Source organism: Phaenicophaeus curvirostris, chromosome 9 (assembly GCF_032191515.1).
Source record: "Phaenicophaeus curvirostris isolate KB17595 chromosome 9, BPBGC_Pcur_1.0, whole genome shotgun sequence".
Taxonomy (NCBI): Eukaryota; Metazoa; Chordata; class Aves; order Cuculiformes; family Cuculidae; genus Phaenicophaeus; species Phaenicophaeus curvirostris.
In genome coordinates this window covers 8,729,133-8,754,163 of record NC_091400.1, presented here as the reverse complement: position 1 = coordinate 8,754,163, position 25,031 = coordinate 8,729,133, and the positions used below count along the sequence as shown (strand labels likewise).

The 25,031-nt window shown below is 37.8% G+C and overlaps 1 protein-coding gene across 4 annotated transcripts in view; it reads right to left on the bottom strand.

Moving 5' to 3' along the window:
- ATRNL1 (attractin like 1) overlaps nucleotides 1-25,031 on the bottom strand; it is a 491,214-nt gene that overhangs the window by 312,142 nt on the left and 154,041 nt on the right. For all 4 annotated transcript variants that reach the window (XM_069863707.1, XM_069863708.1, XM_069863710.1 and 1 more), the window contains exon 21: nucleotides 2,773-2,825. In XM_069863707.1, the coding sequence (XP_069719808.1) occupies nucleotides 2,773-2,825 (53 nt within the window). The remainder of the gene's footprint in view (nucleotides 1-2,772; nucleotides 2,826-25,031) is intronic.

Genomic DNA, 25,031 nt, shown 5'->3' with positions numbered 1-25,031 from the left:
ATATTTTAAAATGCTTATCTAGATAAGAAATTGGAGCATCTCTTTATGAGATATATATATTTTAATACATGATTTAGCACATAATGGACAGTGCTGATAAGCAATTGTCATTGAAATCTTAGGTCACTCAGTTATCCACAAATAAATAAATTATTTTGCATTGTGAAGCAGCAACCACAAAATGAAGAAATACAGAACACCATTATTTTAAATTAGCACAAGCTCCTTATTACCTCCAGATAAAATAACTCTGAAAATCATTTATATACAAAGTTTTAAACCACTGAAAGTATTAAAGTTTGCAAGTTTGCAGACGACACTAAGCTGGGTGGAAGTGTTGATCTGCTGGAGGGTAGGGAGGCTCTGCAAAGGGATCTGGACACGCTGGACCGCTGGGCAGAGTCCAATGGCATGAGGGTTAACAAGGCCAAATGCCGGGTCCTGCACTTGGGGCACAACAACCCTGTGCAACTACAGACTAGGAGAAGTCTGACTAGAAAGCTGCCTGGAGGAGAGGGACCTGGGGGTGTTGGTTGACAGTGACTGAACATGAGCCAGCAGTGTGCCCAGGTGGCCAAGAAGGCCAATGGCATCTTGGCTTGTATCAGAAACAGCGTGACCAGCAGGTCCAGGGAGGTTATTCTCCCTCTGGACTCGGCACTGGTGAGACCGCTCCTCGAATCCTGTGTTCAGTTCTGGGCCCCTCACCACAAGAAGGATGTTGAGGCTCTGGAGCGAGTCCAGAGAAGAGCAACAAAGCTGGTGAAGGGGCTGGAGAACAGGCCTTATGAGGAACGGCTGAGAGAGCTGGGGTTGTTTAGCCTGGAGAAGAGGAGGCTGAGGAGAGACCTCATTGCTCTCTACAACTACCTGAAAGGACGTTGTAGAGAGGAGGGTGCTGGCCTCTTCTCCCAAGTGACAGGGGACAGGACGAGAGGGAATGGCCTCAAGCTCCGCCAGGGGAGATTTAGGCTGGACATTGGGAAAAAATTTTTCACAGAAAGGGTCATTGGGCACTGGAACAGGCTACCCAGGCAGGTGGTTGATTCACCTTCCCTGGAGGTGTTTAAGGCATGGGTGGATGAGGTGCTGAGGGGCATGGTTTAGTGTTTGATAGGAATGGTTGGACTCGATGATCCAGTGGGTCTCTTCCAACCTGGTGATTCTATGATTCTATGAAATGAATTATCATTCCAGAACAACTAGATCGCTAAAATATTTAGAAATCTGACAGAAGACAAATAACAGCAGCAAATTAGAGGTGAGAGGGTATCTTGAATATAGTACAAAAAAAAAGGTGCTCGAGGACTACAAATCTCATTACTGTCAGTTTTTATGTGTTGATACACATATCCAAAATAGCCTACATTACACTATATTCGTAGCATGAACTTCTCATGTACTCATTATTTAGTTCCATATCTACAAAATATGTAACATTTATAAACACAAAAATTTATTCTTCAAAATAACAAAAATTCTAGTTTTAAATAAAAAATTCTAAGCAACAAACAAGGGGGATTGAATATCTTTGATCAACAGTATCTCTACAACACACTTTAAAGGAGTATTTTCATACTGGTCTGCTTTATGTAAACTGTCAACAATGTTAACAGTGTCTTCAAAACAATATATTTTAAAATTATCTTCCAGTTTGAAGTATTACATTTGAACTTAACTTGTCTGTGAGGGGAAGAAAAGAAAACCAAAACAACCCACATCAAATTTCTTTTATACCTGGCAAGAGGAATAAATGTTTTGGGCCTAGGGATATGTCTGTGTCTGTAATATAGTATGTGTCAATTTTGTTCTGTAAAACATACCTTGCAGATGCAAAGCATCCAAGGTAGGAAAGAAACATTAGTAATAAACAAATGTTTCTTTTTTTTTAGGTAAATGATGCCTTAAAGAGATTCTAAAACAAAGTTTTTATGTACATTCTAAAATGAAATGCTAAAAAACAAGGCCAAAGATCAGAATGGATGCTATAAATATATTCATGTCTTTATGCAAATTTAGGTTTAAGGAAGGGATGATGTTAGGAAACAACAGACAATTGGATCCAATTGTCTGACATTCAGCAGGTATGTGCAAAAGTCACAAAAGGTAAAACGGCATTTTCCAATGTCCCATTCATTTTTATGATGATTAAAATAACTATTTATCATCAATATTGGCACAGCAAAATTGGCAGAGCTCGCTAAGGGGTTTCTGCACATGGAGAATAAGCATTCTCATCACTTCAGCTCTTTCGCTATGACTATCAAAAATGTAATGCTTTAATGTAAATTTGCCTGAAGCGCTTTTTCTACAACAGTAAGAACATGGAGACAACCCACAGTATCATTTATGATACTCTGGAGAGCAGCTGTGGATCATGGCCCTGGAAGGCACACTGGCTAAAGCATCCAGCCTGTCCCCAGGAATGGTGCTGTTTAGCCTATTTGCATATACCACCACAAATGCTGTCTTTCAAACAATGACAAAATTACTTATTCCTTTTGTTACACTGATAAAGAGAATAACCCCATGGCTTAGTCAGTACCTCCAACATAGGCATAAGGAATTATCTTTAGTAGACTCTAATTTTCATTCTTGTGGACAAAGCAACAGAAAAACCCAGTGGAGTATTTTTTTTTTCAGTCAAAATATCAACGTGTTCAGCTTTAGAAAAATCTTTAGACAAATATTTTGGTTTTCCAAAGAAATGAAATTTTCACATAACATGTAAACAGCATTTAAGTACTGAACATTAAAAATAGAAGTACTCACAGTAGCATGTTCCCCTAAGTGGATTTCCAAGATACCTATTTTCAGAGTCACAGCTGCAGGGGGAAAAAAGACAAAACCAAATATATATGTTTAATATTGCCATTAAACACTGTATAGTTTTAATAAAAATTCAGCTAAAATATTTATTCCAAATAGCATGTTTCATTAGTGATAGCATAAACACATGAAAATACGAAATATTTGATATAGTGCTTAGAGTGTGCTACTTTCCCGAGGCACCTCTCCCTCTCATAGAAGAAACCCAGAGCAACTAGGTCTTTCAATAACACACCTCAGTCACATGCTTAAAGTCAGCACCTATTGTAGGACTTACTGCAGGTGGTATGTCTCCACTAACAAAGAAAAGAGCCAAGCGGGGCAGCCAAGCGCTGGGTTTTTATCTATGCCGCCTCAGTGATAGGTTACTCCCTTGGCTGGTTTTGATCTGGCCCTCACCAAGACAACAGCTCAGCATCCATCACTGACCAGAGAAAGTGTTCCCAAGTACGTCTCTCCCTCTAACAGACACAGTCCTGAAACATTACAAGACCAGTCTTTCCAGCTTTAAACACCTTCTACACTTCTTGATGTCATTCTTTCAACCATGGAACATACAATCTCTGTTTCCAGCCACATAAACACCACTCTGGTAGGCTGCAATTCATCCTTCCATAGTATTTCCAACTTGTTAAACAAACATAATAATAATTAGAAAGAAAGAGAGCAACAAAACAAAACAACAAAAAAAAAACCCACTAAAGTATCCCTAAGCATAAAATGACAATTTCATTTTCCCAGCACCACAGAGGACTCGAGAAGATCCAGAGCTACACTGTCTGCTCTAGAGAGGCTTGTTCTAAGCTGTGCAGCTACAGCTGGACCTCAGCAACCAGCTCCAGGGCCAGAAATTGTAGCCATGTATGTAGCACTATAAGCAGAGCAGTGTCTCAGCTCCTTAGCTTCCCTGAAATTCAGAGGCAATTGCTTTCCTTCATTGATCACCTAGGGCATTACGTGAAATTTGGAATACAATGTACTGATGTTCCTGAAAAGACACATACCCGATGAGAGTGGAAGAAATATATTTCTTATTGATAAGATATATGTTTATATTTAAAGACAGGAAATATTCTACAGAATTTCACCAGGATCAAATTGAATTGTAGAACATTTCTCTAAAAATTCCTAGTAGTGTCTTAATAGAAAATTATTATCCTGGTTTTGGTTTTCTTTGCTATCCCACAGAAGTCTCCAGCGAGATTATAATTTTCTATTAAATACACAGAATGATTCATAAAACAAAAAGAAAGCTTATTGCTGCCTATTAAATGACATATAAATATTTTCCCAGAGGAAATCTGGATCATTTAATAGCTTGGACTACCTTTTCAATACTTTGTTCTAAGAAACTTAAATTGCAAGGGGGTTTTTGTGTGTTATTTTATTTGTGAGTAACTTTCTCACTGAGAAGTCATATCATTTAGCAAGTTGCAGACTGTAGAATAATGTTTGCATTTCTGTCGGTCTTTTCAACAGTTTCCAACTGGTGATTCTTAACACACCCATTTTTATTACAAAACAGGCAGGGAATCTCCTTGCCCTTTGTTATGATATTATCCAGAAAACAATCAACAGTGGCAGAAAAAAAAAATGCTCTGTCCTTGCCCACTCCGGGTCTCACATCAGTATGAGAACTCTTTGTGGGGTCAACTATACAGAAATCCAACAGTTTTTTTATATAGAAAGACTTATGTCTAAACTCCAAGAAATCAAAAAAACCCATCTGCTTCAACTCTAACTGCAGCACGCAGTTTGTAGTCTTGCCCATGCAGGTGCCCTGGCCCTACAGTCATTTCCAACGAATTCACAAGGATTTATCATAGATTCATCAAAGTTGGAAAAGATCTCTATGATCACCCAGTCCCATTGTCAACCCCTATCACCATGCCTAAAAAACCAGGTTCCAAAGCGCCGCAGCTAAACACTTTTTTGAATGCCTCCAGGGAAGGAGACTCCACCACCTCCCTGGGCAGCCAGTTCCAGTGCTTCACCACTCAAAGATCCTGAATAGCCCTTGCGTGTACTTATAAAGTAAAGGAAAAAGTCATCTCCAATATTAATATTGGTCTGCCTGACAGCTATTCTTCTAAACATTACAAAACACTGACTAAATTCTTCAAAGAACAGCTCACTATTTAAACAGGTCAGCCTTGTAAAAACAGACTCATGGCTCAAAGTGTCTTTAGGTTGGCCGTTTTGAAAGGAAGAGCTAAGGGAAAAGGATCATTTTTGAATGAATACTTTAAAAGAATTTCCCTTTTCTTCCCTTGTATGTAAGATTGTCAATAAAAGGACTGCAAATTGTGTAAAAAATTATAATAACATGATAGAGATTCTTGGAAGAGGATTTTTTTTCCTTCTGCTTTGTTTCAAAGGCAAAGTAGAATATTAAATATAGGCAGTATTCAGAATGTGCTGGGGTTTCATACAGAACACAAAAATATATTTTACGTAGATAGCTGTGTATTCAGTCTGTGAGGAAGAAGGCAAGAAACCTACCCCGTCACTCACTGAAAAGAGCACTGATTTATATGCATGACAAGGAAGAGCAATGTCTAACCACCATTAACAACAAACTGTACGACTTTCCATCAGGAGAGACTTAAAAATTCTCCAGTGAACTCTTGCCAGCCACAGCATTTTGTGGTGACTGAACGCAGGGTCTAAAGAAGCATGGTTTCCTCCCAACACTAAAACAGCCTTTTTTTTTTTTTTTACATCTGAGAATCTTTATGAAAGAAGAAAGCCACACAGATTCCCTCCTCCATTCAGCTCCCCTGCTAATCGGACAAAACCATCTCCTGTGGATCAATAACTTCCAGAACCCAGGGACTTCTAGCATCACATATATCTTTCTGCTATTTAAATTTCTGTTTATAACACAGAAAAAACACATTCATATATAAAATAAAAATATCTACTGAATCCACCTAATGCATCACAGGTTTCACTACTTAAAAGAACACACGAAAGAACAGTTAATACAGAAATTACTAGGTAGGGAATATTTTGCAACATTCAAGTATTCATACGTATTCATTCAAAACCAAATATTTAATTCCCTGACAATTATAAAAGTGACCTTCAAGAACCTTGAAGGGAAAATGGCAATGCAGTTTCATAGCCAGCTGCCTCAGTTCTTTCAGCATAGTTCATGGTGAAATGATAAAAAATGCATAACAAAAAAAGAACAATGAATTACGCCACAGCAAAACATTTTTATATATTTTCCTATATATTATGCTTTCTGTATTGATAGCCTCACAAAAGTCATTGTACCCAAGGATCTTGGGCAAGGGACGTCTGATCTTGTCCATTAGGCTGTAGCAGCCCGTCTGCAAGCACGAGTAGCCACTGGAAAGGAAGGTGCTGGAAGGACCCATGACAGCCTGTGCTGCATGCTGGTGGGTGTTACCAAAGAGAATCTATTCTCAGAAGGAGATACGTGGTTTTGTCTTCACACAAGAAAAAAGGCACCACAGTAGAGGAGGGAGGAGAATCTTGCCACAGATGGGATCTGTACAGCATATCGAAGCAAAGTCCATGCTGGGTCCATTCAGTGCTGCATGCACACAGGGTTCCCACAAACATGATTTACATGCTACCTTCTAACCCTCTTTCATACATCTTATTAAAACAGCTAGTTTATTATGCCACTTCTTGCCAGGCCTTATTAAGATACAGAAGGAATCCTGCAGTGTTTCTCTTAATCCTCTGTCTCTGTCCCCCAGTGCAGAGAACTCGTGTAATGTACATTAGGAATAGCAGTTCTCACAAGTTAGGGAAGTCTGCTTTAAACCAAATGGAAGATATTGTTTAAACACTTTCAGCAGGGTGAAAAGATTAAACTAATACTATTAGGAGCACATGTAAAACTGTTCAGGTGAGTATGCATGCTAGGTTTGTCTTTTAATCCTATTCTATTTCATTAAGCATATGCATTGCTCAGCATTAGTCACTAATTACGGTTCCAATTAAAAAATTTCCTATTCGCTGAATTATTTCCTTATGAGCTTTACTCACTGTAGTAATTTTTGTACCTTTTCCAAAAGCCAGCACACATTTGACCATATGTGAAGCATAATATATGCCTCCTATCTGTGAAATGGGAGCTACAGTCGTTATTTTATGTGCCATAGGGCTACGATCATTTGCTTTAAGTGGTAATAATGAATGAGCAGTTCCACTCTGGCATGCTTCCAAAGACACAGCTCCCATTTACAAGGACAAATGGAAAAAGGCTCCTACCAAGTTACGTACAAATTCTATGGTTTGTTCCAATACAAAACTATTCAATTCATCAAGCTCACTGACCTTCTGATGGCCTGCTATTAGCAGTTATTCCCCAACCTCTCCCTCAATTATCCTTTCAAAATGAATAGTTTTCTTTTACTTTCTTCTTTTCTCCCTCTGCTTCCTGGGAGTTCAAAATAAAAGTGATGGACAAATGCAGAAAAAAAACCCTAACTTCCCATGTTTAGGAGCAAGTGAATGATAATTTCTAGCTTTCTCTTTAAACAGCTTAAATCATAGAATCACCAGGTTGGAAAAGACCCATCAGATCATTGAGTCCAACCATTCCTATCAGATACTAAACTAAATACTAAACTAAAATGTATCCAAGAGTACACGTTTACATTAATATTCACATATTTTTAATTAATTTAATGAATTAAAGGCTTTTTTTGTAAGACTGAGAGTTTGCAAGTCATCCTGTGTAGAAGCTTAGCAATGTATATGATCTTATGCGCTATATCTACATTTTCCAGCCTTAAGAAAGCTAAGGAACTGGCAGTAGAGTATGTCTAATTTTATTGTGCTTATTGGTATCCCCCTTAAGGAAGGGTATACCTTCAGGCTTCCACTTAAATTAAACTGCCAGAATATAACACCAACCTAGACTTACAGCTTTCTAGACCAGGGATTTGATTGGGTGGAAACCTGGTTACAACAATGCACCTAACCTTTGAACATGAAGGTAGGATTTACTGCAGTTCTGCTACCACCACCTTTGGTAAACCTTTCTTTTCAATTAAAAGTGAAGCAAAAAAGGGGGAATGGGGGAAGAGTAACTTAAGTACGGCTGGTCTTTCCTCTAGCTGAGTTTGGTTTTAATGCCAAACACTCAGGGAAGACAAAAATTATGTCAGACCACTCAAAACCAATATTTTTTTATTCAGCTGATTCCCTGCTGAGGCAGTTGCGTGTTGTTCTGGCCCAGACACAAACTGTACTGAGTGGAGATTTATGATCCTGATCTCATATTTTGTCCCTCAGAATCTGAGATTTGTAATAGGTGCAAATTAACACAGGCCACTTCCACAGAATCTGGGGACAAGCTGTCATCCTTCTTCTCTGCAGCTGGCCACAGACAGGTCTGGGATTTTGCCTGTGTCCTCAGTACTACATCTATAGGAGATTCCTGATGAATATAGATTAACAGACTTAGAAGACTATTCCTGGGGCCTGACTGGTGCCTTGCCTCAGCTTTTAATTAAGAAAGAATATTTTCTAGGACTACCGTTCAGCTTCTGCTCACCTTTTACTCTGTTCTAGTCATTACTTCTCTTTCTGTCCTCTACCTAGAGAGCAGTTTTTCTCCTTCTGCCCTTCCTCACTGACACCTGCTTCTGATGTACTTGTTCCAGTTCCTGATCTTCTATTAATAGAATAGGCTCCTGTTTCCATTCTACATTCCTAGTACCACAGTAGTATGCTGCCATGGTGTTTTGAATAGTGGAATACTACACAACACAAGATAATTTGGTTACCTGGAACACCTCGTAGCTAAAGTTCAGTGTTTGAAAAGCTAAACTTAAGACTTCACTAGTCACATTGTGAGGCTGCTGGCATCATAAGTGAACTATGAAGCATTACAACGTCCTCAGAATTGAAAATATGTCTATGGTGCTGTGACTACAGCTTTTGCAAACACAAGACAGCCAATGAACCTTTAGTAATGATGATGTAGTAACATGTAGTTCAGCACAGCTTTACACACAGCTACTTACCCTGATTGTTGGGTACCTGCTTTTGAAAGTCATGTAAGACTTTATATTCAAAAAGTACCTTTCCAGCAATGAGAAAATTATCTAAGTGATGTGCTTAACCACAGTCAATGACTGTAATTGGCTGTAAATAATAACACTTTGCAAGTAATGCACAGGAACATCAGCTTTTCAGTTCAAGAGTGGCGACTCATGGATGAAAGCACCAACTTCAGCAATTCTTGCGTTATTAATGGGTCCAGAACAGCAAATAACTGATAACTGCAATCCCAATTCTCACTTGTACATAAATGCAACAGAACAAAAGGCACCAGGTCCTGCGTTAGGTTTCCTTGGACTAAATACCTTTTACACAGAACTGCCAAGGAATGGTCACATCTCCTAGCCATCAACAGAAGATAAAATACACAGGGTTAGCAGTGAACATGAGTAACTTCACAACCAGCAAAGCTGCGCTACACCAGCCTGCCTCATGTGCTGGGAGTTCAAATATATTTGACAGATTCAGAAACAGCATCTCTCGTTCATTATCAAATGTGATAACTGAGGTCAGATGATATATTTAATGAAAAATTGGTACTGTCAAAGTTGAATGCTTTGTGATTTTTCAGAGAATAGGTTTCCTAAGTTAATTTCTAACTATTACTGTATTTTTATGCTGCTAGTGCAATCTTTATTTTGCTGCAGTGAAATAAACAAACTAATAATCTATAAATGCAAATATTTCCGTCTTGCAGCTAAGGGTCTGTTTCTTGAATGCATTGACATTGCACTCTGTTCTCCCAACGTTCTCCATTAATAGTGAAGTATGTGAATAGTTCTCTCAACTTTATTTTTTTTTTGAGCTACAATAAAACATCTTCGGTTCTAATGTGAAAATTGGACAGTTCCATTTCTCTCACTGCCAAGATCCTTCCAGTCATGAGCAACCTTTCTCCTATAAAGAATTTTCAGCCTACCTTTTAAGATAATGATAACTTAGAAGGGCAAAACGTACAAGGATTTATGTTTCCAGTTAGGACTTTTTAATAATGTGAGGAAATTATTTATTTGTTTCTTCTTGTAAGTGCATATAATGATGTCTTGAGACAGGTTAATCTGTCTCCTCTTCATATGATTCATTAAAAAGACCTAGGCCAACTATACTTTGTTTTAAATCTAGGCTGATGTCATCAAAAGAAAAGCTAAAACATCCCAGCTTCATAAGCAAATTTTCCATTTCCAGATTTGCCTCATGCTATTCAAATCCTTGATCTCTAAAAGACCAAGAATAATTAATATTATGGGATTTGTATATATTCTTTTAAGTAATGATGTGTTAAATCAGTAAATACATTACACTATAGGAGAAAAACTTTCAAACAGGTGATAAACTTATCACATAATTATATAATTTAGGTAAAACATTTAAGAGATAAAATAAGATTTTCTAATAATCTCTAGATTACATTTTCATCTCATCTTCTATACAAAAATTAAGTAATCTATAGCCATAATTTGGAATGATCTGGACAAAAAAACCCCTGCCTTCGTTAATCTTCATGAAACAGAGACCAAATGGATTTCACATGCCAATGACTCGATTCTGCTTATTCCGAACCAGAAAATCTCACGTTCATGGCATTACCCTTTACCTCTGGCATTCTCCTTTCTCTGTGAATGACCGTAGTTCTGGCAGTGATACACATAACTTTTGTATATTTAGAAGGGTCAATTTGGAAAAACTGAGTTTTCACTTATCAGAAAGTCATCTTTCAAAGTGGGGGAGCAGAAATACCTACATTTCTTCTCTCATGTTTTGACCTCTTTCAGGCATTTCTCCAGCCCTTAGAAAGTAAATGTTAGATATATCCCAGACAGCTCAAAATAAGACACTATGTTTACAGTAAACTGAACCACATATCCAAAACGTTAGCATTGCTTTCTCAACCATTTCTTTCCTTTTAGCTAGAAGAATTAAGTAAAAGCAATGGCAAAAAACAATGTTCCATGGTCTATGGGTACTTATTACTACTTAAACTGAAATGCATTTCCTCCTAAATTTTTACTTTGTAAAATCAGTGAACAGTTCACAGAATTTACGTTTCATTCTTCTGAAAGATAAATATTGATGAAATGTGTTCAATGTTAATTTAATATCCACAATAGAATATTCATGAACCTGCATCCCTAAGCATAAGCAGTTTGTAAACAGTTTCTTTTGCAATCATTTTTAATATAAAGTTCTCAGTGGAACACTGATTTTATACTTACTAAGATTTCACGCAAAGAACACTCATAGAATAATGAAAAACAGAAGTGTAAGTCAGGTTAAAATTACTATAGTTTTTCAACCTCCTTGTTCAAATAGCACTCGTAAGAGCATTTAAAATTTCATGTTCATATGAACCGTTCTGCCAGTAATTTAAAAATGAAAGAGGTATACTACAAACAAACAGAATATAAAAAAATAACACATTCTGTCACATCATGAAGCACATGCAAGAGAACTGGGTGATCAGGCTCAGTCAACATGGGTTCACAAAAGGCAGGTCTTGCCAGAGTAACCTGATCGCCTTCTATGACAAAGTGACTTGGCTGCTGGATGAGGGAAAGGCTGTGGATGTATCTTCCTGGACTTCAGCAAAGCCTTTGACACAGTTTCTCACAGCATTCTGCTTGAGAAACTGTCAGCCTCTGGCCTGGACAGGCGCACGGTCTCCTGGGTGGAAAACTGGTTGGCTGGCCGGGCCCAGAGAGTGGTGGGAAATGGTTTGAAATCCAGCTGGAGGCCAGTGACAAGTGGGGTTCCCCAGGGCTCAGTGCTGGGTCCAGCCCTGTTCAATGTCTTTATCAATGACCTGGATGAAGGCATCGAGTGCACCCTTAGCAAGTTTGCAGATGACACTAAGCTGGGTGGAAGTGTCGATCTGCTGGAGGGTAGGGAGGCTCTGCAAAGGGATCTGAACAGGCTGGACTGCTGGGCTGAGTCCAATGGCAGGAGGTTTAACAAGGCCAAATGCCGGGTCCTGCACTTGGGGCACAACAACCCTGTGCAGTGCTACAGACTAGGAGAAGTCTGTCTAGAAAGCTGGCTGGAGGAGAGGGACCTGGGGGTGTTGGTTGACAGCGACTGAACATGAGCCAGCAGTGTACCCAGGTGGCCAAGAAGGCCAATGGCATCCTGGCTTGTATCAGAAACGGTGTGACCAGCAGGTCCAGGGAGGTTATTCTCCCTCTGTACTCAGCACTGGTGAGACCGCTCCTCGAATCCTGTGTTCAGTTCTGGGCCCCTCACCATAAGAAGGATGTTGAGGCTCTGGAGCGAGTCCAGAGAAGAGCAACAAAGCTGGGGAAGGGAATGGAGAACAGGCCTTATGAGGAACGGCTGAGAGAGCTGGGGTTGTTTAGCCTGGAGAAGAGGAGGCTGAGGGGAGACCTCATTGCTCTCTACAACTACCTGAAAGGACGTTGTAGAGAGGAGGGTGCTGGCCTCTTCTCCCAAGTGACAGGGGACAGGACAAGAGGGAACGCCCTCAAGCTCTGCCAGGGGAGATTTAGGCTGGACATTAGGAAAAAATTTTTCACAGAAAGGGTCATTGGGCACTGGAACAGGCTGCCCAGGGAGGTGGTTGAGTCACCTTCCCTGGAGGTGTTTAAGGCACGGGTGGATGAGGTGCTAAGGGGCATGGTTTAGTGATTGATGGGAATGGTTGAACTCGATGATCCGGTGGGTCTCTTCCAACCTGGTTATTCCATGATTCTATGATTCTATATGATCATCTCTCCTGCTCATCACTGCTTGCGATGTTTTAGGGGTTTCCAAGGGTGTATATTTTAGTCATTTAGAAACTCATCCTCAAGAAAAGCAGAAGTAGTAGAATCATAGAAGAGTTTGAGTTGGAAGGGACCTTAAAATTCATGCGGTTCCAACCCTCCTGCCATGGGCAGGGACACCTCCCACTGGCATAGGTGCATTACTATGAATAGTATATTATTGCTTAGTTTATTTTGTGGTCAATCATCAAGGGAAGTTCAATTATATACTATATTACAGAGTGCTCTGGAGTTCTCATCTGTTTTCATTTGATTTCCTTGAATTCATTTAACTTTGCTTTCAAGATTCTAGCTATAGCATTTTCAAATTATTTTCAATATAGCTAGATGACTGATGAGTTTTTATCTAGATATTTAGAAAGCATATTCAGAATATTTACTGATCATATTTTTTTCCTGTGGCATCGACAGAAACTGTCCAAGAATTATGCCTCTTCCTTGAACAACAATGAATGGTGAGCCTTCAAAAAAGCATCACAAGTGACCCATGGGAGAGTGACCATTAGAAACCAAATATGGAGCCACAGCAGTTTCCAGACACTTAGCTTCCTTCTTGTCCTTCTGGCCTTTAAAACCACTTCAGTATCTATAAATCTATGCAATATGTTGTTCTGACAAGTTATTTTCCTGCCTAAAAGAACCTTCTCTACTCCCTATACCCTGAATGCCAAAGACCATCAAATTCATGCTTTATTGACTATCATTGTTCCATGATAACTATGTCTGGCCTTTTTTTTTAGTTCTTTTTAATATCTAGGATATCAACCCCATCTATCCCACGCCATGCTTTATTTGATTTTATTAAAAAAAGATACCAATCCAAGAGATACAGAAATATCTATTAAGAACAGAACACATATAAGAGTATGGGTGGTTGGACAACAGATGAAGATAAATACACACATTTGCTTTACTCTTGTCCTTTTCTTATGAAGAGCCCCAATCTCCATCAGTCCATTGTAGCGCACAATCTCACACATTTCCTGCAACAGTGATGGCACTGATACTTCTTTATGAAGTGCCAAATAAGTAGAAAGAAATGCTTCCCTCTACTGCAACAACAATACCATATCTGTCAACACTTCCAGTCTTGGATGACTGGTCTCAAAAAGTTACCTGCCCTTTAAGAAGAAAACTTAAAAGGAATGGCTGTAAAAAAAGAAAGGAAAAGTTGACTAAAATGACACTGTGACCTCACAGCATGGTACTGTGAAGTATTTCATGACAGGAGTCTTGGACTGTCAGTGTCAATCCATTCAAACTACGTTTAATATTGGATTTGATAAGCAGGCTGCAGAATACTACCACGAAAAGCAATGCTTGCTCCTATGCAACTACAGTGAAGAACAGAGCCTTCAGCTCAGTAATCCAAAAGGCCCTTCCCAAAGAGCAATTCACTGAATAAAGTTTTTCAAAACTACGGACACAAAATCTCACCCTAAGCAATGACAGAATGAGGAAAAATTGTTTTAGCAGCTCCAGGAGCTCTGGTGCTATAACTTGCAATGGATGAGAAAATGTTTGCGTCCCAGCTGGGAGGGAGTAGGAAAGCTAAAGTCCACATTTCTCAAAAAGCCATTTCATCATCGCAGCCTGTGTACCTCAAAGACTCAATCCCTCTACAAAGAGGCTATAAGACAGCAGCTTTAGTTGGATTTCTGAATAGTAATTGATCTCCTATATTTTGTAAGCATCATACTAGACACTCAATCTACTTACTGCTAAGAGATATATTATATTACACCTGTTATTTCACAGGAAAGAAGGTGATTTCTTTGCTTCCTAGACTATGCCAGGAGTGACAAACCTGTCCAAATGTTTTTGTAAATAACATTTTTCAGAGTACTCTAAAAATCTGCACCTCTCCACAGGCATTCTGAGCAGACTTCCCTGGGCAACCTGTTCCAGTGCCTCACCACTCTCACGGTGAAGAATTATTTCCTTATGTCCAGTCTAAATCTGTCCCTCTCCAGTTTATAGTCATTGCCCCCAATCTTATCACCACAAGCCTTTGTGAACAGTCCCTCCCCAGCTTTCTTGTAGCCTCTTCAGGTACTGGAAGCCACTCTAAGGTCTTCTCGGAGCTTTCGCTTCTCCAAGCTGAACAACCCCAATTCTCTCAGCCTGTCCTCATAATATGCTACTTCCAAAGGGTCATGCCAAACAAAGCAGTCACTCCTGCAGCTGAACAACCTGAAAGCTGATTGTTATTTACCATTTTTGGACTACGTAATTTAGTAAAAATAATAGTTCCTTGCTAGCAATGAGCACCACAAACACATTTAGGATCAAAGATTATAACTATTTATGTGACTAGCCACTTGCCTCTGTGTGACAGCAAATTAAAATAGAGAAAAGAAAAGAAAAAAGTGCTGTAACAGAATGCTTTACCACATCCCTATAACTTATAGATGTGGTAGATTAAGGGGGAAAAAGGAAAAACAAACCAACAAAAAACAGGATTACAGAGTACTGAAATTTACTAAACGAAGACCTTTGTTGACGTCAGAGAGAAATAAAAAGAATCCAGGAGGCATACAAAAATCCTGTTTAGTAATCCAAACATACAGCAGAGGTAGGATATTACTGATGCAGAGATTGTGTGGGAACAGTTACAGCATAATCCCTTCACAAGTCTCTATTTCACCAGCCTTGAGCATTTCTATTTTCTATCCATCATTTTCTGACTGTCTGTTGGTTTGCTTCTTAACTCAAGCCTGTATAGGATAATAGGCTACAATTACATTAACCGCCTTTCATCTCAGTTTGAATTAAATTTGTTCTGCATGCCAGCATGAAAATCTGTCCCAAGTCATTTTGCTTAAGTCAAAGAATAATAAACTAACCCAGTCCAATAATTTAACCAATGGTTTTAATATTTTGAAATATTCAGGGTTTTTTTTATAAAAGAGGTAATCTCAGACTAAGAATTTAAGAGGAAAATTTCAGTTATAACATATGTCAGTAAAATATATTTTTTCTGCATTATGATAGTGATTTTCAAGTTATTTTAAATACAAACCTATCCTCAATTGTTCTCAATTTCTTAAGGTCTATTTTCTCGTTTGTTTTCAGATCAGGTTTCTAATTTACACAAACATAATCTGTAACATCATTCACAAATTAGAAATGCAAAATATTTTCATTTTATTTGAAATACAATTCTGGGGACCGAAATGGCCCATCATGTCAGTAAAACAAAGTACTTTTTCATATCTTCCATAAACAAGAGAGAGAAATCAATTGAGAGCACAGTGGAGACATGCAGTCTGAGGTGAATGCTCTTTTGGGAAGAACAAAGTAAAAAAAATACAAAGAATTCACTCTACGATTATTTTATGTTTGCAGAGCATCCTAATGCATTATAGCAAACATTTCACACTTGAATCAAATCTAAAGGTTTTATTTTAAAATTCCCCAGGGACCATCATGAGATAGACATACATTTAAAAAATGGCATTTTCTGTACTACAATTTTCAGCCTTCCATCTTCTTTCTTTCACTCTTTTTTTTCCACTGTTATTGTTCCCTTTTGGAATTTTATCATTAGAGGAAATATAACTGAAACCACACTGTGATTTCAAAGCTTTAATTCAAAACTGGCTTTCAAGAAGTATCCCAAGCATCACAGCATTTTTGAAATGGTAGAATATTTTACATGCCTTCTTGGATTCTTTCATTTGTTGACTATCAAGAAGTATGAACACACATGCAGAAGACAAATGTCAAATTCCCATAAACTATTCATAAGAAATATGCAAGAAATACAGCAAAACCTTTTGTTTTAAAAATAAACACACGGGTATTCCTGATAATTTTTTATCTAATCTGATGTATTTACTAATATAATTGTGAAAGACACAGTTTCCATGTAATCTGGGGATCAAAAGAATCAAGATTTCCAAAGCCAGGAAAATTCTCAGCTTTTGCAAACTCCAGTTGATCGGTACGAAAAAAAAGAAAAGAAGAGAACTAACAAAAACTAAGTGCAGCATATGACCTACTTTCATAACAGAAGGAAATTTTGGTAATCAGGCTTGGATTCTGGAAGCAAGAAGAATAGTTTTCTGTAGGAATACTAAGGCGTAATTCATGACTTCTAGCTACAACTCGAATTTGCAGAAGAAAACTCTTACACAAAAATTTACCTGGTAGTTTTCATTACTGGGCATAAACAGATCATCTGATAGTCAACTATATTATGAGCAGGCAGGTTGAATAAAACATGCTATTTAGAAACACATAAAGCTGGTACAGCTCAGAATATCCACTATGGCAGAAGATGATGTATCAGGCTAATCTTTAGGCTGTACCAGTCAAGGCTTCTTTTCTGTTTCTAGGCCTGGATTTAACTGGAACAATTTAATTTGAACTTCTAGATGTTTATAACAAAGCTACGTTAGTCATCATTTCTTTCATCTTTTCCCCAATGAAAGAACTACCATTTGCTGAACGTTCGCTATAATTTCAAGGTAATAAAAATAAATGAAATAAAATTTAAAAGATCGGTACTTAAGAGATATTTGTGCTGCAGAAAATTTCATATGATGCAAACATAAGATAGACCAGAAAAGAGATTTCTAGGTTGCAGAAATTAAATGTCTAAAGGTAAAAGCTGTGGACAGTAAAATGTATGGATGGTTTCCAATATTTCAATTAAAGGAATCAACTTCCCGTGGCGTAATGACTAAGCCTCAAAACCTACAATGTTATCCTAACTTTAACTGCATAGAAATACTTAAGAGCATTCAGTAGATGAACACAGGCAGATAGGGTGCTGAACAACTGAGCACAGAAAAAGCTCTCATCAAAGCTTCCAAAGAGTAAATATCAAACCATTTATTAAATCATGTTGTTAACTATTTTTAAAAAAGCAACCATTTTCAAATAACGCAAGAACAAAAGCAACAAACTAATGGCATAGGAAGGGCACCATGACAGCCAATGACGAAAAGACAAAAGCGTTAAGAAAAAAAACATAATTAAGTTTTATCCTTTTTCTACCCTTAAAGAAGAGTTGGAAAATGCCTTTAATTTTATACATGTCAGAGAGGTTTAAATACAACAGAAAAGGATGAAAAAAAAATCTTAAGTCTACAACAAATACATTTTCTTTAAAAATGAATGAATTGAAATAATAGTGCATATTTTACCCAGTGAATGGATTTACCAAATTCCTGCTTTGGTATCTTAGAGTTATTTTACTTTTATGTGGATGACACTGAACATCTCTAAAGCTGTACATCTGTTTAGATGTGCTGTTACCTATTCTTTTATTCATAAATACAGAGGAGGCAATCTTTCTGTTCAACAGGAAGGATTGATTTATTATTTTGTTCATTTTTTTCCAATCATCATTTGTCACCTTCAACGGTACCTTACCTCAGAAAACCTTACCTGTACCACATTCAGGAAACAAATAATAATAAAGAGAAGGAAAATGAATGAATGAGGAGAAGTAAAGTATCAAGAGTGGATGGGAAGAACTTCGTGGACTAGTTTTGTGAAACTTAGTGCTACTCAGTATGCGACAATTTACAGTCATAGAATGGTTTGCGTTGGAAGGGACCTTAAAGATCACCCAGTTCCAACCCTGCTACCGTGGGTTGGGATTTACACCTCCCAAGAGCAGGAGAAAGTAAAAGTAAATGATAGGTCCCCCAATTTGATCCAAATCAAGGAAATATTCTCTCTTTAAATGTAAAAAACAAGGTGTTGTCCTGTATTTAGATATTTATCTGAATCAGGGGCAAATCTGTGATTAAAACAAGACTATACATAAGAAAGGATAAAATGACCTAAACAAGACCAGGATTAGAAAGTCATTTTGAAGCATCTGTTAAAAAGTAATTGCTGCCCTCATCTCTCTCTGGGTCTTTTAAGATCTCATTTCCAGGCCAGATTTTTGTTGTTGTTGTTAAACCTTCCTTATGAAATCTGATTTATTAAAACTCTTCTGGCATATCTGACTGTTCCTTTACCCTTTAATTCTTGTCATTTCTCTGTGAGCAGTGCAACAATTTCTCTTCCAGGACAGTGTCCCACTTTAGACACTTTTTTTTATGTTAGTCTGGCAATCTTGATGCTCTCCCTTTGGCCTCCTGCAGTAATTTAGTCTCAGGACATTTATCATTGCTCTGTTTAACAGTGAGTGAAAGAAAAGTGCCGTAGCAGGTCAGATTTTCAGATCTGATTATAAGTTTACTTTGATTCCATACCAGACTCCTGTCACTACTTAAAACAGCTTTTCTAGCCAAGTATTTACTTTGACTTCTGGTACTTTGTTCTATTTATAAATTGCTGAAAAATTCCTTTTCTTGTAATATAAAAATAATAGATGGAGAACTAAAGCTGTAAATCAATCCTTCTGAAGTGATAATCTAATAAAGCACTCAGATTTCACTGTTGAAGTTTAGGATGCGATCAGGGCTCTTGGATTGATTTATGCCTTTGTAATCAAGCTCCCCAGCCACATTATCTAGTAAGCCAGATAAAGAATACCACTTCCTTTTCAATACACCCACCAAAAATATATAGCGTTCAAAGCATACAAAGGTTATGCAGCTTAATTTATATTCTGTACTTTCTAAAGGTGAATCTTCTGTACCAAAGAAGAAGAGAATAAGGGAGCATTTAAATATTAAGACATTATTATCTTTCAGCTGGTGAGTACAGATAGCATTGGTCCCATGCTATTTATTGTTGGCCTCAGCTATCATTCCCTGAAAATACCTTGCATATGATGGAGAATTTGCTTTTGGTGTCAGATTTTGTTATATTATATTACACTGCAGCCCTTTTTCAGTAATACTGTTTATTTTAACTTACTGCCTTTTCATTTTTTGTTTATTTTTTGTCACTCACATGATAATCCAGGCTAAGGATGAAAAGACAAAGTAAAAAGGATGCTTACATAAACATACGTGCTTCCATATGGTCAGCCTGCTGAATTCAATACCTCATGCAGTCCATCACCAGATTTTTAAACAGGAGTGAAAATAATATTCCTTTTAAATAGACAAATCTGCAGCAAGGAAGACTAATAATCCAGCTAGTCACTTCTGATGTCACTGATCAGCTATAGAAATGGCTCTTCAGCTCGTTTCTTAAACAATGTACTTTTTGTAGCCCTCTATTTTTCTTAATGCAAATTGTTACATTACAATTCAAATATCTACTGTTTTCTAAGTAGATGCATGTTGCATGCAGTACCCCTACCTTTATAATAGAAGATAGGATTTTAGTTAGCCCATCAATAATCCAGAAGCTAATGTTACAGAAAGTTTTCACTGCACTTAGGACATGGCAGAGCCTCAGAACATAGGCTCTTCTGCAATAATTGCAGATGCAGAGTTGAGATGGAAAGAAGATAGGATATACTAGAAAACTGCATGGCATCTAGGTGTCTGCACATGCACCTGCAGAAGAATGCAAATTTGTGGTAACTAGAAGGCTCCCCAAATTGAGGGCTCTAAGCATGATTTAGCATTGTGTAATTGATGTGCCTAGTTTATACAATGATCAGCAGCTTCATAAAAATAGAAATGAGAAATAATGCATTTCTAACTCCCCATCTTAATACCAAAATATATTTCTCAGTTCTACATATGCATAATCTTAACGCTTTATGTGCAAACTTCTTTTAACAAATCTCAGCAACTACCAAAAACTATTTCAAACTAATAACTGGCAACAAAGCGAAGCTAAACACTTTAACTTGAAAACCAGGAACATAACTATCACACTTAAATTTTCATCTATATGTAAAGGTATAAAATTGACTAAAAGAGAAAACCGAAAATGAAAACAGCAGCAGGAAGATGCATATTACCTCTATCAGAGACCATAAGAGGAGAGGAAAAGCAATCTTTCCATCACCAGGAGATTTCTAACAAACAGTGTCACCAGTACCCATCTGACCTAGCATTTCCTTATTGCTGTGTAAAAACTGTTTCCCCTTCCCCTTTCTTAGTGAATAAAATGAATAAATATCACAAGCCAAAGCTGAGATATATATCTATCAACAGGGTTTTCATCACAATGTATCTTCATTCCTTTTACTTACTTGTAAGATCTTGAAAATAGATTTCAAAACAAAACAGGACACGGCATTTTGTGCTGGGTGCTGAGCAATCCATATCAAGCAACGTAAAGAGATGCTATTTTAATTTCAAACTTAGCTATGTGTTGATAGCTTACAGAGCTATGAGCTATCACACTGGTATTTTCTTTTCCCACTGCTACCTATAAACTTGTGCTGGCTTAATGGCAAATTGATTAAACCAGATGCTTATTTCAGCTCTAGCAACTCTTATCCCAATTACTAATTACCATACTAATGGCTTATCAGATGCAAATTATTAGCCCAGATCTATAGTGCACAATGGATAACATTTTATCTGACAGTTACGATATGAGAATATTAAAGCAATTTTAAAGAGCTTTAAAATGTCACGGGCACTTTAGATCTGTCTAGAAGAAATGAGGATTCACAGAACCTATTTCACTACAATTCACAATTGATTTCATTAAAAATCAAATGTTTGGATTACTACATACATTAACCTCATACACCAAAAACACAGCAAACATGGATGTTCACGACAAGTCTACCTTGGAAAACTTCTCACCCTTGAAACTAAAACCTTCAATGCAGATCCCTTCTCATTTCATAAGACAAGACAGTAGGCCTGAGCAAATATTTAGCACCAATATATTCTTCCTGCTTTAAATTTTTCTGCATTCAATACAAATTAATTCATGAAACTGGTGACTGGACTAGGTATAGAAATATAACCAATGCAACGGATTGGCTTCGATACCACAAACTGTGCCAACAAGCACACAGAGATAGCCAGACCCTTGAGCCATTGTTCAGTCCCGGACAAAGTTATGCCAACAATTTTCTGGATTAAGCAGCATCAGCAACACAACCACTTTGAAGCTACCAAATGCTTGTTCTAGCATTACAAACAGTTTTCAACAAAGAAAAACTCTATAATAGCTAATATTTTCAGTTACTTGTCTTTTACAAATTTACAATGGGCCCAAACATGAGATGCTAAGTAGCAGATGCTGATAGACTGTTTGGCTTACTGCACCTTCAAATCATTCAACCTCATGTTGAATGGCAAACAAATTCAATTGAAAAATATTATTCTCATTGCAGATGCTCCCCTGAACACATTCTCTGCCCAGCTTAAAAAGGAAAATCCGGAATGTACAACAGGGGTGTGTCACATCAGTTACAGTTAGTGAAGAAACCTGCCTCCCATAACATATATATTTTGAAATACATGCATACTGAAGCAGTAAGGGAAATAGTTATTCTGACAGGCAACATCCAAATTTTTCTATTTTTATTTTATTTTTTAAATGCTATTATAGTTCACAAAAGGCAACTTTACTGAAGTAATTCTTACATACAGTGGATTTTCCTATTGCCTACAGGAAAGCTGGGAATGGCTCTTAATTAGGGAACATAGTGATAGGATGAGGGGGAACTGTTTGAAGCTGAAAGAGGGGAGATTTAGATTTAATATTAGGAAGAATTTTTTTTCCTGTGAGATTGGTGAGGCCCAGGTTGCCCAGAGAACTCATGCTCCTTCCCTGGAGATACTCAAAGCCAGGCTGGATGGGGCCTTGAGCAACCTGATCCAGTGGGAGGTGTCCCTGCACGTGACAGGGTGGGGTGGAACTGGATGGACTTTAAGGTCTCTTCCAACCCAAACCATCCTACAATTCTACGATTTAACTACAAAACTATTTTACAGTTAAAACTAAATATAAATAAATATAAATAAATAAATAAAATAAATAAATATAAATAAATAAATAAAAATAAATATAAATATAATAAACTGGTTTTTTGGGTATGTCCTTTGTCTTCTGTTCACGTGAGCTGGGAGCAGAAGAAACGCATTCATCACCCATAGCAAGTGATGGAGTTTCCTTAGCTGATGCCACACACTGGTTAGCACGCAGAGAACTGGAAAAGGAACAACACACGCACCAATTGCTTTATGCAGAAAGGGTAGAATTCAGCTCTCGTCCCTTCTATCTCAATGCAGAGAGAGGGATCATCTCCTAATACTTTTGTTTGCTGTCTGACTTGTATGCTGTCCCGGTTTGGGACTTGCAGCAGTCAGGAATCACCTTCCCAGGCCCTCCCTCCCATTGCGAAGGGTGGCCACTGTACAGCTGCTCAATGGTGAGACCGCTCCTCGAATCCCGTGTTCGGTTCTGGGCCCCTTGCCACGGGAGGGATGTTGAGGCTCTAGAGCGAGTCCAGAGAGGAGCGGCGGGGCTGGTGGCGGGGCTGGAGAGCGGGCCTTGTGAGGGATGGCTGAGAGAGCTGGGGGTGTTTGTCCTGGAGAGGAGAGGGCTGAGGGGGGACCTCATTGCTTGAGTCACTTTCCCTGGAGGTGTTTAAGGCATGGGTGGACGAGGTGCTAAGGGGCATGGGTTGGTGTTTGATAGGAATGGTTGGACTCGATGATCCTGTGGGTCTCTTCCAACCTGGTGATTCTATGATTCTATGATATATTCTAATAATATTCAGAATACATTTAATCACATATCAGCAAAAATGATGGAAATTAACAATATACAGACACACAAAGTATAGAATACATCAAATAATTGCTTGCTTGATCTATTTAAAAGGATTTTTCTTTAAATTAAAAAAAGAAAACCTTATTTTCTGTCATTTAAGAAATGTAAATGCTATTCATCATTTACTGAGAAACAATGCTTTGTGCCTCAGTGAATGGTATCATTTTGGCAAGAAATAGCCTCATTTAAAAAAAGAAAATAAACAAAATACAAAAGGTGTTTTGAGGAACATGCAATACTATTTAATGAGCTCACCACAGAGTCTTCTGTCACAAATGTCAAAAAAAGTCAGAATTTACATGAACATGCAAAATTAACCATGTACAGTAACAGCTGGGTTTCCTTTGAAACCATCTCATTTTTCTAGATCAGTTTTGAATGAAAAGAACCTACGTCATCTGCACCACAACTCAATATGCCTGTGGCCCAGAACAATTTGCACTTGTTTGGCTCACAACTACAGTTTCTGTTATAGAGTTTTTAAAGTCTAACAGTACATAATGAAATACCAGTTCTGCATAGTGAAATCAATGTCTGCATCGAAATCATAATGCTTTTTATAATATAATTCTACTCTCTTTAAACGTCAGCCATCCAAACCTCATTTCTGTTGATAATCATTTAATGAAAATGGATCAATTCTCCTTTTTCTCTAATAAAATGCTGTGAAAAATCTTTCCAGCTCCCCAGTATAGTGCTACAATGAATGATTCACGGAAAAGAATTACATAAAGGATTTTTGATCAAATATTTTTAAGTGCTTTTAACAAAAAACGTGAAGTATCCATTTTATCCTAGGAGGAAATTATGGGAAAAGGGAAGTCGTACAAAGAAGATCATAAACAATAAATGTATCTCCAGATGGAGTAACCAATCTATCAGCATCTGCTACTTAACATCTCATGTTGGTGCCCATTTGTAAGTACTGAACAGTTGCATTGCACTGGGGCAAGAAGCAGCTGGTTAATCCAACATGTTTGCAGAGGGCACCAAGTCATTATGGCCAACAACAGCAGGACATCTAGGGATGGAGCTGCATGCCCAGCCCATCTCATCTCAAAATGGAGAAGCGGGTTTCCTGGGAAGTCAGCAGAGGGGAGAAGTCTCTTAGAAATATTCACAAAGCTTTCATTCCCTATCAGTCGAGTAGCAATGTGCTTACGACCCTTTGCCACATGAATATTTGGGTGTGTGGCTTCTGGAAGTTGACAGACATTCTGCCTTGTCTCCTGGATGGTCTCTTGTTGTCATCACTGTCATGATCCCATATGATTCTAAGTACTTGAAAATAAATAAAAAGAACCTGCTTGTTTATGAAATATCAGGAAATCAAGAGCTTTACGCAGCCAAAACAGTGATATTTTTTTTTAAATGTAGTTTTGATTAAGGTGACAATACTGCTGTAAGCCCTTATTTTACCTTACTTCCCTTCTCCCCTTTCCCTACAAATGACAAACTGCCTTTGTCTAAGATGCTGATACAGACTATGAGCAACAGCAAGGACAAGGGCATGTCGGTAAACTCTTTGGCTCTCCTGTCTGGCTCTTTCCAAGAAAAAAGGACCAATAACAATGCATGAAAACTTGATGAGTCATTTTTAAGGCTGATCTATACCTTGTATATTAGGCCACATCTCCCTACAAAGACAAAATAATTAAAATCTGATAGCACTGATTTTTCAAATGTGTACATATACTAAAGCTGACTAGTGTTTGTGTTTCATGAGGGCAAAAATAATCATGTATGTCAAATTCTTTGTGC